Genomic DNA, 15327 nt, shown 5'->3' with positions numbered 1-15327 from the left:
TTGGTCCTGTCCACCCGTCCCCAAGGGTCAAGACGCCACCGTGGTTGTTATGGGCATGTGTGTAATGGGACTACTATGACCACTGTATAGTGAACTGATAAACCCAGAGGCACATGTCCCCAAATCTCCCGAGCTGGTGCCTTGGTACTAGGAGGCAGTTTAGGCATGACATGGAGTGCGTTCAATTGGATACTTATGTGTATTGTAAGACCCCAGGTGTTTCTCCCTCCAGAGGTCGGCCAACCCCATCGCCTCCAGGAAAGTGAACAGTTGCAAATCTTTTCTTGGTACTGCCCGATCGCTGCAACTCTGTCCATGTCTCCCCTCATGAGTTAGATTCAGGTCACCACCTGTTATTCGAAGGGCTTCTGGTACACTCGCTCTCCAGTTCTCCAGCTTGCCCACCCATATGGAGGCCTGGTGGGAAAAACCAGGGCTCCACCACCAGTGTCTCCCCATTCCAACTTGCGCATACCTCCGCTTGGCACCCTGCCACATCTGTCCAGGTCTGAGTTACCAATAGTGGGATCGTCTTCTGAACCCGCCTCACCCCACCTGCCCCCCCCCCCCCCTTATCAAAGCAGGTATAATAGCTTATACCTGCCTCGGTCAGAAAACCTGGATTTGCTTCCCACCAGGTGTGTTTACTGTAGAAATATTATATCCGTGCTTGGGTATTTCAAGACCAGCTCCCGTTTCAACTTGTCGCCGAGGCTGGCGACATTCCAGGAGAATTCCTTGCGGGTCGAGCCCCCCGGGTCATAACAAATCACAGTGTTGGTCATTTATGTACCTGTTGTATCCCTCTGCTTCCCTCTGTATGCACCTGAGAACCCAAAACCCATCCATGAAAGCCTTTAACATCTTTCCCACCCCTCACTCCCACTAGCTTGTGCAATGGAGCTTAAACTTCCCACTCACTCAATGCTTGAGGAGTCTAACACCCCAACCATCTGAACGAATAGAAAAACAACATTGGAATAGGCATTATATATATAGGTGTGGGGGCTTAGCCCCACGGCCAACCAGTAGGTTGCTTCTATCTGTCCCAGTGTTTCTTTCCTCCCCTGGGTCACGTTTTAGAATACCATGACGTTGACTTCCCCAGCTCCCCACCCACACACTTCATATAATATTGTCTGACGTCATTGGAGTGACCACCATCAGGACCCCTTTGTACGGGGCACCTTTGGACCACTCTTCCTCGCTCTTGGATATCACTGTGCCTCCTTCATGAATGGTGCACCTGTTCATATCGGCTCGACACTGCCGTAGCAGCAGGTCCATCACGACCCTTGCCCATTCTGATTCTGCTTGGTTTCTAGTGGAGGCCACACCTGAGCGGCATTGTGGCCGATGTCTTCTTTGTTATCACTTCCATTTCAAGGCCTTGACAGTCTCTTTTTCCTCTGAGACCGGATGAGCCCAGACCTCAAGCTAGTCCCAGGTGCCGAATTAAAGAAATACGCCCTATTGTAATCTACAACCTACAGTCTTGCAGGGAAATGTAAACATATTTCATATTTAGCAGCCTCAGCTGGCGTTTGACTGCAATAAAGGTTTCTCATTGGCGCTGTATCATTGATGTGTAATCTTGGTACATATTCACTATCCCGCCGTCAAGTTACCAGGGCGGTACAAAAGGGGGTGGTGATGGACGGAGCATCAGAACCAATCAAACACTCACGCCCAGTCAACAGATCTGGGTTTGATCCATCACCGTTCTTTAGCCCACTCTGCCACCCCAGTTCAGACATGGCCATATGCAAATCAGTCTGACCCTGTGCCTCATGGGAACAGTCCAGCCCGAACTGCCAAGCCATGCCTTCCCTGGACCGGAAACAAGCTTCCTAGGACCGGTTTCTGGCATTTCAGCCGTCTTCAGCCAGGCTTGCTTGAATCCAGTGGCAAAGTGAGCAAGGGACTCACGTCTGAGCATACCCTGCCAACTTATGGCGAACAAAGCGGTACAAAAGGGGGTGGTGATGGACGGAGCATCAGAACCAATCAAACACTCACGCCCAGTCAACAGATCTGGTTTTGATCCATCACCATTCTTTAGCCCACTCTGCCACCCCAGTTCAGACATGGCCATATGCAAATCAGTCTGACCCTGTGCCTCATGGGAACAGTCCAGCCCGAACTGCCAAGCCATGCCTTCCCTGGACCGGAAACAAGCTTCCTAGGACCGGTTTCTGGCATTTCAGCCGTCTTCAGCCAGGCTTGCTTGAATCCAGTGGCAAAGTGAGCAAGGGACTCACGTCTGAGCATACCCTGGCAACTTATGGCGAACAAAGCGGTACAAAAGGGGGTGGTGATGGACGGAGTATCAGAACCAATCAAACACTCACGCCCAGTCAACAGATCTGGGTTTGATCCATCACCGTTCTTTAGCCCACTCTGCCACCCCAGTTCAGACATGGCCATATGCAAATCAGTCTGACCCTGTGCCTCATGGGAACAGTCCAGCCCGAACTGCCAAGCCATGCCTTCCCTGGACCGGAAACAAGCTTCCTAGGACCGGTTTCTGGCATTTCAGCCGTCTTCAGCCAGGCTTGCTTGAATCCAGTGGCAAAGTGAGCAAGGGACTCACGTCTGAGCATACCCTGCCAACTTATGGCGAACAAAGCGGTACAAAAGGGGGTGGTGATGGACGGAGCATCAGAACCAATCAAACACTCACGCCCAGTCAACAGATCTGGGTTTGATCCATCACTGTTCTTTAGCCCACTCTGCCACCCCAGTTCAGACATGGCCATATGCAAATCAGTCTGACCCTGTGCCTCATGGGAACAGTCCAGCCCGAACTGCCAAGCCATGCCTTCCCTGGACCGGAAACAAGCTTCCTAGGACCGGTTTCTGGCATTTCAGCCGTCTTCAGCCAGGCTTGCTTGAATCCAGTGGCAAAGTGAGCAAGGGACTCACGTCTGAGCATACCCTGCCAACTTATGGCGAACAAAGCGGTACAAAAGGGGGTGGTGATGGACGGAGCATCAGAACCAATCAAACACTCACGTCCAGTCAACAGATCTGGGTTTGATCCATCACCGTTCTTTAGCCCACTCTGCCACCCCAGTTCAGACATGGCCATATGCAAATCAGTCTGACCCTGTGCCTCATGGGAACAGTCCAGCCCGAACTGCCAAGCCATGCCTTCCCTGGACCGGAAACAAGCTTACTAGGACCGGTTTCTGGCATTTCAGCCAGGCTTGCTTGAATCCAGTGGCAAAGTGAGCAAGGGACTCACGTCTGAGCATACCCTGCCAACTTATGGCGAACAAAGCGGTACAAAAGGGGGTGGTGATGGACGGAGCATCAGAACCAATCAAACACTCACGCCCAGTCAACAGATCTGGGTTTGATCCATCACTGTTCTTTAGCCCACTCTGCCACCCCAGTTCAGACATGGCCATATGCAAATCAGTCTGACCCTGTGCCTCATGGGAACAGTCCAGCCCGAACTGCCAAGCCATGCCTTCCCTGGACCGGAAACAAGCTTCCTAGGACCGGTTTCTGGCATTTCAGCCGTCTTCAGCCAGGCTTGCTTGAATCCAGTGGCAAAGTGAGCAAGGGACTCACGTCTGAGCATACCCTGCCAACTTATGGCGAACAAAGCGGTACAAAAGGGGGTGGTGATGGACGGAGCATCAGAACCAATCAAACACTCACGCCCAGTCAACAGATCTGGGTTTGATCCATCACCGTTCTTTAGCCCACTCTGCCACCCCAGTTCAGACATGGCCATATGCAAATCAGTCTGACCCTGTGCCTCATGGGAACAGTCCAGCCCGAACTGCCAAGCCATGCCTTCCCTGGACCGGAAACAAGCTTACTAGGACCGGTTTCTGGCATTTCAGCCAGGCTTGCTTGAATCCAGTGGCAAAGTGAGCAAGGGACTCACGTCTGAGCATACCCTGCCAACTTATGGCGAACAAAGCGGTACAAAAGGGGGTGGTGATGGACGGAGCATCAGAACCAATCAAACACTCACGCCCAGTCAACAGATCTGGGTTTGATCCATCACCGTTCTTTAGCCCACTCTGCCACCCCAGTTCAGACATGGCCATATGCAAATCAGTCTGACCCTGTGCCTCATGGGAACAGTCCAGCCCGAACTGCCAAGCCATGCCTTCCCTGGACCGGAAACAAGCTTCCTAGGACCGGTTTCTGGCATTTCAGCCGTCTTCAGCCAGGCTTGCTTGAATCCAGTGGCAAAGTGAGCAAGGGACTCACGTCTGAGCATACCCTGCCAACTTATGGCGAACAAAGCGGTACAAAAGTGGGTGGTGATGGACGGAGCATCAGAACCAATCAAACACTCACGCCCAGTCAACAGATCTGGGTTTGATCCATCACCGTTCTTTAGCCCACTCTGCCACCCCAGTTCAGACAAGGCCATATGCAAATCAGTCTGACCCTGTGCCTCATGGGAACAGTCCAGCCCAAACTGCCAAGCCATGCCTTCCCTGGACCGGAAACAAGCTTCCTAGGGCCGGTTTGTGGCATTTCAGCCGTCTTCAGCCAGGCTTGCTTGAATCCAGTGGCAAAGTGAGCAAGGGACTCACGTCTGAGCATACCCTGCCAACTTATGGCGAACAAAGCGGTACAAAAGGGGGTGGTGATGGACGGAGCATCAGAACCAATCAAACACTCACGCCCAGTCAACAGATCTGGTTTTGATCCATCACCATTCTTTAGCCCACTCTGCCACCCCAGTTCAGACATGGCCATATGCAAATCAGTCTGACCCTGTGCCTCATGGGAACAGTCCAGCCCGAACTGCCAAGCCATGCCTTCCCTGGACCGGAAACAAGCTTCCTAGGACCGGTTTCTGGCATTTCAGCCGTCTTCAGCCAGGCTTGCTTGAATCCAGTGGCAAAGTGAGCAAGGGACTCACGTCTGAGCATACCCTGGCAACTTATGGCGAACAAAGCGGTACAAAAGGGGGTGGTGATGGACGGAGTATCAGAACCAATCAAACACTCACGCCCAGTCAACAGATCTGGGTTTGATCCATCACCGTTCTTTAGCCCACTCTGCCACCCCAGTTCAAACATGGCCATATGCAAATCAGTCTGACCCTGTGCCTCATGGGAACAGTCCAGCCCGAACTGCCAAGCCATGCCTTCCCTGGACCGGAAACAAGCTTCCTAGGACCGGTTTCTGGCATTTCAGCCGTCTTCAGCCAGGCTTGCTTGAATCCAGTGGCAAAGTGAGCAAGGGACTCACGTCTGAGCATACCCTGCCAACTTATGGCGAACAAAGTGGTACAAAAGGGGGTGGTGATGGACGGAGCATCAGAACCAATCAAACACTCACGCCCAGTCAACAGATCTGGGTTTGATCCATCACCGTTCTTTAGCCCACTCTGCCACCCCAGTTCAGACATGGCCATATGCAAATCAGTCTGACCCTGTGCCTCATGGGAACAGTCCACCCCGAACTGCCAAGCCATGCCTTCCCTGGACCGGAAACAAGCTTCCTAGGACCGGTTTCTGGCATTTCAGCCGTCTTCAGCCAGGCTTGCTAGAATCCAGTTGCAAAGTGAGCAATGGACTCACGTCTGAGCATACCTTGCCAACCGGTCCTAGGAAGCTTGTTTCCGTTCCAGGGAAGGCATGGCTTGGCATCACCACCCCCTTTTGTACCGTCTAGTTACCAGGGACTTTTGGAGCGTGCCACCTGCAGGATATTGTACCTGAAGTTTAAGAGCTTGGCCACAAAGGCCTGTGGTGGGGAGGAGGCCATCTCAGCATTCTTTGCGCCCATTCCACCATGAAAGGTTTGAGGCCCTCCCTCCTAGAACAGTCAGTAGCAGCCACTCTTCGAGGAATAGTTCCATGCTGGGACCTTTGGCCTTTTCAGGGACCCTCACCAGATAGATCCAATAATTTGAGTCAGGAATGCCACTCAGCATCATCCAGCTTGTCCTTCAGGGCCTTTATTTTCTTCTTCATAAATTTAATCTGGCCGGTGTCGACTTTCACTGCTGGGGTCATTTGGACCAGAGTAGTTTCTGCCTCTGCTACCCTGTCTGCCAGTTTTCTATAATATGTCCTGAGCAAGCCCACATCCAGGGCAACTGCCTTAGTCTTATGCTACAGAGCTGCTTTGGCTAGGTTCGCCACCGTGTGGGCCTCCAGACCCCCTCTGATGCTGCCGAACACTGCTCAGTGTGTCCTGTCAGGCTTGGGGGGTTGGGGCTCAGGGGAGTTTTTGTCGCTTTGAGCTACACCATCCTGTCACCGCTTGGGTATGTCAGAACATGGGCTATCCACCTCTGATAATAACACACAGGCTCACAGTCCCTCCAGTCGTCCCACCACTTCAATTCTGCTGAGCCCCAGCACTCCTAGTGGGGAGAAAAGGGATGAAAATGGACCCTCAAGCGCTGGAGCCGCCCCTCATGGAGACCACTGCAGCTCCTCACCCTGTGGTGCATCTACCACACCCACCCAGCCCTCTTTCTCCCGGGGGCCGGCTACCCAGACTCCTCGAAGGAGCCTGGACCAAACAGAGGCCCAGCACGCTACCGGCAGGTCACCACTTCCCCCCAGCAGAAGCAGAAGTACCCCGAGCATCCCCATCTACTCTGTGGATCTCCACCTCCAGTCTGGTCCAGATTCATGAGAGATGACCGTCGCTCCCACACACTGCCAAGTCGTTTTTTGGGGTGCAACGTCCTCATCTAGCTCACTGCCAACATTCCTCCGCTCCTCCTCAAGCACTGACTCTTTCCACTCTGTTGGAGGGAGGGGGTTCTGCAGCCCCCTCGTGTCACCCTGTCTTTTTCTGGGGAAGTGGACCCTCCAGTATGCCCCCCACGGTATGCTCCAGCTATTGTGGGCCAGGGTGAGAGGCCTAGTCTCCTTCCGACACTGCTGCCATTTTGGAAGCCTTTTGTTGGGAGCGGCTCTTCTCTGCGGAGTCGATCGGACCCCTTCCATGGGGCCGCCACTAGATCCACAAGGTGGGGGGTGTCCTCTGCCCCGCGCAGTGGTTGAGCCCACAGGGTATACAATATAACATGGGCTCATGTATCCATCTCCATTTGCATCCCAGGCCGTGACCCTATTTTTATACACTTAAAGATAGACAGGAAACATGTCAAATAATCAAGTTCGCTCTTCTAGGCATCATGTTTTACAAGCACTGGTTGAGGCATTTACGCCCTGCTAGGTATACAGCCATGGACACCCTTGGAGCCCCAGTGAGTTGAAGTGCCACAGGTTGAAAATCACTGCCTTAGTTCCCCGGCTCTTGAACTCTACAAACTAAAGGCCCAATCAGCCACGTTGTACGGAGCAGAACTTTGGGGATATGCTAATCTAGATGCTCTCACCATAGGCAAAAACAGTTTGTCCACTCACTACTACATCTCCCATCGAGCACTCCTTTAATACCAATGTTCTATGATGTCAACATAAAAAGATTGGGAGAAGTAGCCAGACTAAGGCCCCTTTTGTATTTGGTGAAGCTCTGGAGCACGATGAGTTGAGGCCATACCGGATGGCTGTTGAGGGATTGTTGGTCCTCAACAAAGCCCTGACCTTTCCATGGTTCAAACACATCCACCAATGGTTTGAAAAATTGGACCTTAGATCCTTTTGTTCAGATCCCGCCTCTTTGGAGGCTCCTTCTAAGTTGTTGCTAAGCACATACACACTAGTCTTTTCTGCCGTCCCTTACTTGGGCAGGCTGAGAGCTCAATTCTTGTCTATCAAGGACTGTTCATTTTATGAAACCTTCCCAGACCTCCTGCTCCAGCAACTAGCAAAAACCTTATATCTAAAATTTGCTATGATACACTGGAGCTGGGGTCATTAACTGCCCTATGGAATTTGAACAGGAGCATTGTTCACTCATCCATATGCACTATGTTCTCGCTAGCTGCAAATTAAACCATACACCATGTATTATTTTTATGCCTAGTATACACAAAGCCTAGAGGGAAATGGATGCGCCCACTCTGTTTGTATTATGACTTTCGGAGATACCAGGAGGCAATGACAATCTTGAAGGGCAGCACAACTATTTACATTGTCTTTGCTCTAAGCAAGTTTTTATTTATGGCCGTATTAATAAGGAAAGCTAAAGGTCTTAAACTCTAGCTCTGGCTAAAATGAGCTGCTAATACAGATTGTCTCCGATGCGCATGTCTGACTCTGTCTTTCTAGGTGGGGTTACTGGACCTGCTCCACTTTCTATTTCTTTTTTAGGAGAGCCATCTTGTGATTTTATTGTTTTTAAAGAGAGTCATGCTATGCTAGATCTCAATTGGTCTTAACAATTCTGTATAACATTGCATTTAAATCATTGTTTTATTGTTTGTAAGTTTATGGCATTAATTTTCAGAAATAAACTTGTACTTGCACTGCCTTAGTTCCTGGCTATTGTGGTAAAAGGTCGATATTGACCTTTATTTGGCACCAGCCAAATGTTGATATTCCCCAAGGTTGTTTAGATGCAAATAACTTAGAAATTAAAAAATATGGACTGTAGATCACTATCTTTATAAAGTACTTACCTTTGGGGGAAGGGGAATGAACGCCAAAGCACAAGGGTGGCTTTGTATATTCGACCAGTAGGTGAGGGAATGCTATAACCAGAAGATAATTTGGAGATTATTGTGATAGAACATCTGCTATAAATCAGTGGATACCCTACTCTACCCAGTTGTTGGTCCTGTATCTCATTTATCATCAGGAATAATATAGAGTTACAAATAAGGACCCTCACCCAGCTCTGCTGCTAGGGGTTCCTGTTTGGCTCCCTGTCTGCCCCAGGCAGCTGGCAAAACAGCACCTGAAGGCCCTCCCTTTTTCTCCATAATATGTGGCAGAACAAGGACAAAGATATTCCCTCATTTGTATGATGCCAGGCCCTCTTGCAAATGAGGCAAGACTCACTTTACCTTAGGTTTAATGCTAGGGTTGTGCTCAATTAAGGGCCATTATAAAAATGTGTACACCTTTCTGCACTACCAAATTACCGTAAACAAATGCGCAGGCACCGGCAGTGCTCCTGGTGCCTTTTATTTATTTTGCCCCTGGAAACGTAGACCAAACCAGAGAAGGAGTTGCTCCAGGGAATTGCAAAGAGCACAAAAAACAAATATAGCAAAAGAATCCTTTATAAACCTTGCCAAACCATTTATTTCAACAATAAGAAACATCGCATGGAATTCTTTTTAGACTTCAGTTGCATTGGTTTACGCTTTTACTTTTACTCCACGGCAACAGATGCATGTAGTGACGTGAGCTAGCAGAACGTATGGTCTTCTTCCAGTGAGGAGAATATGAATTATTGTGATGTTTCTCTAACCAGGGACATCAAAACGAGGGTTTCCCAAGCGTAATTCTTGAAGTTTTAGACCATTCTGGAAGTTTTAACTAAGCCGTGGAACTTGGGGATATTATGCTAAGAGAAGAGATGTTGTACATATGCTCTTTTCTACGATAATTCACAAAATCACCTGTTTTATTATTGATTCAAATGTTTAATTTAATTTTTTTGTCATTTACATGCTATTTTAATTCAATATCATAATGTCCGTAACCTTTTTGTTTTTTTTCTATATTCTCAGCATTTTTAAAAATGAAATAACATTTTTATGAATGGCCATGTCTGAACTGAGTGAGCTAAAGAATGATGATGGATTAAACCCAGATCAGTTGACTTGGGGTGAGTGCTTGCAATGTACAACACTCCGTCCATCATCCCCTTTGGTTTTGCTTTGTTTGCCCTCAGTTGGTAGGGTATGCCCAGACGTGGGTCCCTTGCTCACTTTGCCACTGGATTCAAGCTAGCTTGGCTGATTAGCCAGAAACTGGTCCCAGGATGCTTGTTTCCGGTCCAGGGAAGACATGGCTTGGCAGTTTGGGCTGGACTGTTCCCATGAGGCACAGGGTCAGACTGATTTGCATATGGCCATGTCTGAACTGGGGTGGCAGAGTGAGCTAAAGAATGATGATGGATTAAACCCAGATCAGTTGACTGGGGGTGAGTGCTTGCAATGTTCAACACTCCGTCCATCATCCCCTTTGGTTTTGCTTAAGATTTTTGAGTACCTTTGATTAAATGCATCTGAACCTATCGTAAAGTAAAAAAAAAATCAGAGTAATCTGCATCTGCGTTTGTGGTGTGGGCGAGTTGTACCCCTAAAATGTTATACCCCAGCTCTACCCGCCCAGTGGTTAGCTGGATAGTTGGATAGTTACATAAACAGCAGTGAACCAATGTGCATGAGTATACCGCTACTTGTTAGGGGAAGATCTTTGGGAAAACATTACAACAGCGAGCCTATGCTAGAGAGCTTTGTTCGAGAACAGTCATTCGGAAATAACCAAATCCACATTTTGCTTAACCATGTGCAGCAGAATTATAAACAAAATATGAACATGATGAGACATCCATTTTGCAGAAGATGGCGTGGAGGCCTAACTGAGACCTAGTTAGCATAAACCAGGAAAACACACTTTAAAGAGTCGTAGCAAGATCAATGGCAGTAGTATAATGTTATCACACATGTGTGATATCAAAGGTAAATTAATATTCTGCACACTGTTAATAATGTACATTTTTGATTAATGCACAACAACTCCCTGAATGGTCGTCTCAATCTAAACAGTAATGTGACAATCATGCCTGTTTTATTTTCTGAAAAGTAATCTAATGTTCTTATTTTTCTGTACTCGACCTTTCAGTTTTATGGGGTTCCTATTTTAAGCATGCAGTGACTTGGAACAAGCACATGGATAATCCTAACGTGATGGTGGTGACCTATGAAGAGCTAAAGGCGGTGAGGACCACAGCTTTTATCTTAGTTTGTGTTTGTCTTGCACCAATGTTCACCAAATTTATATACAATGTGGAATCACATCTATACCGAATATGTGCAGACATTTTTAAAAGGTGACAATACACCTTCTGGCTGAAGGAAATGTTATAGATTACATTAACTAAACAGTTTAGTGCTTTAGCTCAAAATATGAAAATCACTGACAAACCCTTTATTTGTGATTGCCTGTGTCAGACTTTCTCTAGAGCTACAGTATGCTTGTGTGTATTTGAATTATGAGGAAAGCTCATTGATATCTCTCACTTTTTTTCATCTGGCTCTGAACTTGCTCCATACAGGTAAGAGGCAGCGTAGGGGATAGTGGTGGGAGGGAGAATGGTAGGAGAATTACAAATTATGCCGAAATATGGGTCTGGCAAAGGTTCCCGAGCCCTAAAATTAAATCTAAAGAGAAATACCTCATTATTACTCAAGGCATATACTGAAGAATATATTTGTGCGCCCAATTTTTGTATAGGGGCGTGCAGGTTCAAACAGCAAAATGTATTCACAGGAGGCACAGTGTACTAAAAGCCAGGTCACAATTCAGTGTTTGTGCACACTGATGGGACTGCAACTTGGCCTTCATTTTGCATTGCAACTAATGTACTAATCTGTTGCATGACAAAATGTGGATGTGTTGGAGTTCAAAGTAACACCAATGATACAACCTAAGGAACAATTATTAAGCAGTAGACATTTTTCGAACCAATGTGAATGCCTTTGAACACAGGAACTAACACCTGAAAGAGACATTAGACCATCTTTCCTGTGTTTGCACTCGCTGTATGAAAACCTTTTGCTTTAGGTTCAGTCAATCAGACGGGCCAGCCGTTTGGTTGAACCATACCTTTTTTGGGCTTTACAAGAGCCCACTCATTGCTTAACAGTGGTTAGGCTTTATTGTCCCTATCATTTGCTTGTCCATCTTGTATTTGCTCCTCCACAGGAGCATATTCACTTTACTTGTGTCCTTCCTCTGCTCATTTTTATGAACTACTTTTTTCTTTTTGAGTGCGCATGTATTTTCCAGATGTCTCCCTCATGTGCTCCCACCAAATGCCTCCTGTGATCTTTTTCTCTCTTGTGTACTTTTCCCTTGCACTTCTTTGCAGAAAGCTGTTTTTCCCCTCCTGTGCTTCTTCCTACAGCCCCACGTGCAGCTGTCAACCTTGAATGCTCCTGTTTCTCTTGAGTGTTTCACTCCCCACTCCTGCTCTCCATGTTCTTCTCCCCTGCCCCCACCCCATTGCAAGCTTCTTCGCCTGCGTTGTTCTCTTCCACCCTCTTTGCTGCTTTCTTCCTCCTGCACTCCTTTTTCCCTCCTCCTTCCCACCAACCACTTCTCCCACCCGCTCCTTCTTTGTACCCCTCCTGCGGTCCGGTCTTTTTAAAAAATGCTGTGCTTTTGTGAACTACTTATTTATTTTTTTTATTACCAGATCTAAGAGGATCCCACCATCTTAGATTGGTCAAATAAAAGAAAATGGCAGATGTGTCATTCTGCTGGCACATGCATGTGTTGGGATGCATGTATGCACATCTCTGGAATGGCACATTCGTTCGTGTCACCGCATCTTTTTCCCCAGAAATGTTACAATGTGAATTGTTGTATGTACACTGAGGCTCAAATCTTTTGTACATATATATTTTTTTTATTAAACATTTTATTAAGGTTAACAATGATTCACAGTCCGATACAATTAATTAGGCCATATTATAAGTCAGTACAATCGTTTACCAATTCTTGTGTCACAGAAAGTTCACCGTTTATACTACTAGACTTGTCATTTGACCCAGTCCCTTACACTGTAAATGGGTTGGGTGATGACCACCAATGTTCTTCCTATGCTTTTTAATCACTCAGGTCCGGATCTGAGTCTATTGGCGGGAGGGGTACACAAATTCCCACGAAAATCGTTCCATCTGCCCCATACCCTCTTCCATTTTTTAGGACAGCCTCTATTATAAAAGACTGCTTTTTATGCCACCATGGCCCCGTCCAGGTCAGCACACCATTGTTTATGAGAGGGGGCCACCGGAGCCCCCCACTGCCGAGCAATATTCCGTTTAGCGTATGCCATGCCCATGGTCGCCCAATTTTGCTCTATGTGGTTCAAGTCTGTTGGATCCCACACATTGAGAAGGCACTTCCTCGGTTCAAGGGAGATCACATGACCACTAACCCTGGTGAGTGTGTCAAGTATGGCCTTCCAATAGATAGGGATGTGGGGACAGTCCCATAGTGTGTGGTAAAAGGTACCTTCAGCCCCACAGCCTCTAAGGCAAAGCGGGGACTCCGCCTTTCCTATCTTCTAGAATGTGGTCCTGGTGTAGTAAGTTCTATGCAGTATTTTAAGTTGCACCAATTTTTGCCGCAAAGGGATTGCCACCTCTCGCGGGGATGCGAGGGCTTCCTGCCAGTCTTGTTCGTCCAGTTCGCCTATCTCGGCTTGCCATTTTTCCCTAAGGGTCTGGCCGGGGTCTGTTTGGTTATTAATCAATTTACGATATGTTAGGGAGGCCCCATTTTTGGTGAGGTGGTCTGTCAGTAGTCGGTCCTCAAGCGGCGAGGCGTCAGGGAGGTCCCTTCCCGGGGGTACAGTTTTTGTGAGTGCGTGCTTTATTTGTATATATCTAAAGTACTCAGTCCCGGCCATTTGATATGTTGTTTGTAGCTGGGCAAACGTCACCATCTCCCCTTTTTCCATAGGTCCCCAACCATGGAGATGACTATTTGGTCCCACCGGGAAAAACCTTTACTGGTATGTAGCGTACCTAGCCTGGGAGAATCCCAGAGTGGTGTATGTTTTGTCATCACTCCCTCCCAACCTAACGCCCGCTGTGCCACCGTCCAGACACGTACCGTGTATGCTGTAGGGCCCCACAGTCCCTTCCTCCGTTTGCTGTCATACAGGGCTCCCATAATCCGATCTGTACCCAAAGTGTGCCTATCCATACGTAAAGCAGGTTCGTCTTGTGGTGTGTGGAGCCATTGGTTAATTACAATGAGTTGGGAGGCCCAATAGTAGAACTTGATATTGGGGAGGGCTATACCTCCATCATACCAACTCCGCATAAGCTTACGCTGCGCTATCCGAGGGGGCCCTCCCTCCCATAGGAGGTATACCACCTCCGCTTCGATCGCTTTGAAGTAGGAGTCCGGAACAGGTGATGGGGTGTTCTGTAGGGCGTATAAGAATCTGGGCAGAGCCATCATTTTGAGCAAGGCTGCTCTCCCGAGCAATGTCAGTGGGAGGGAGTGCCACCACCGCACATCACTGCGGAGTCTCTGCAGTGGGGGCAGGAGATTATGGTCGTAGAACAGTGCGGGGTGTGGTGTGATGTATATTCCAAGATATTTAAATCCCTCCGTTGCCAGAGATATTTCAACGCCTGGGGTGGAGACGCGGGGGGGGGGGGGGGGGGGCCTTAAGCACATACAGAACTGACTTTGCCCAGTTAATCGTATAGCCCGAAACTCTGCCGTACGATGCGCATATGTCCAGGAGGCGAATAATGGACTTTCAGGGGTTTGCCATGTAAAGCAGGATGTCTTCCGCATAGAGGGATATCCTATCTTCCCACCCCTCAATCCAGCGCAGTCCCCGTATTGCCGTGTCCCACCTAATCCACGCAGCCAGTGGTTCCGGTACCAGGGCGAACAACAACGGAGATAGGGGCACCCTTGTCTGGTGCCACGCCCCAAGGGGAATTCCTCCGACAGTCGCCCATTGACCACCACCTGTGCCAATGGTTCCGTGTATAGCAACCGGATCCAGGCACAAAAGTTGGGCAAGAAGCCGAGGTGTTGCAGCACGGCAAAAAGAAAGGGCCACTCGACCCGGTCGAAGGCCATACTGGCATCCAGAGAGAGGATGACCGCTTCTTCCTGTATGGTGGGTGCCCTAGCCAGCTTTGCAGATTCATTGCTGTGTTTCTGCCTGGCATGAAGCCAGATTGGTCGGGATGTATTAAGGTTGCGAGATGAGGTTGTAGCCTAGTGGCTAGCACTTTGGCAAGTATTTTCGCCTCTGCGTTGAGGAGTGAGACCGGGCGGTATGATGAACAGTCCTGTGGTGGTTTGCCTGGTTTCGGGATTGCTATAAGAGTGGCCAACCGTTGGTCCCTAGGGAGTATCCTTTCCTCTAAGCTGGTCTTGAACATGTTCAATAAGTGAGGTGCCAGCATGTCGGACTCCTTCTTATAGAGTTCTATTGGGATACCGTTGGGACCCAGGGCTTTCCCGGACTGCAGCCCTTTTATGGCGGCAGTGATCTCCTCCAATGTGAGGCCTGTCTCCAGTGCCTGAGTATCTTGCGGTGCCAATTTTGGCATAGGTATGTCTTTGATATATGCTATGCAGTCCTTTTCCGAGGTCGTTGCTATGGGTGAGTATACTGCTTCAAAGTGTTGTGCGAATGCTGTGACTATGTCATTAGGGTCCTTCAACCTCCCTCCCGAGGGAAGACTAATCTGCGCCACAC

The 15327-nt window shown here is 48.5% G+C and overlaps 1 protein-coding gene across 2 annotated transcripts in view; it reads left to right on the top strand.

Annotated features, from left to right (window-relative positions):
* Positions 1-15327, top strand: part of LOC146798240 (sulfotransferase 6B1-like) — a 464989-nt gene that overhangs the window by 345041 nt on the left and 104621 nt on the right. For both annotated transcript variants that reach the window (XM_085625520.1, XM_085625519.1), the window contains one exon: positions 10707-10801. In XM_085625520.1, the coding sequence (XP_085481646.1) occupies positions 10707-10801 (95 nt within the window). The remainder of the gene's footprint in view (positions 1-10706; positions 10802-15327) is intronic.

Source organism: Triturus cristatus, chromosome 9 (assembly GCF_964204655.1).
Source record: "Triturus cristatus chromosome 9, aTriCri1.1, whole genome shotgun sequence".
Classification (NCBI taxonomy): domain Eukaryota; kingdom Metazoa; phylum Chordata; class Amphibia; order Caudata; family Salamandridae; genus Triturus; species Triturus cristatus.
Note: the sequence above shows the minus strand (reverse complement) of the source record. Positions and strands in the feature narration are given on the sequence as shown.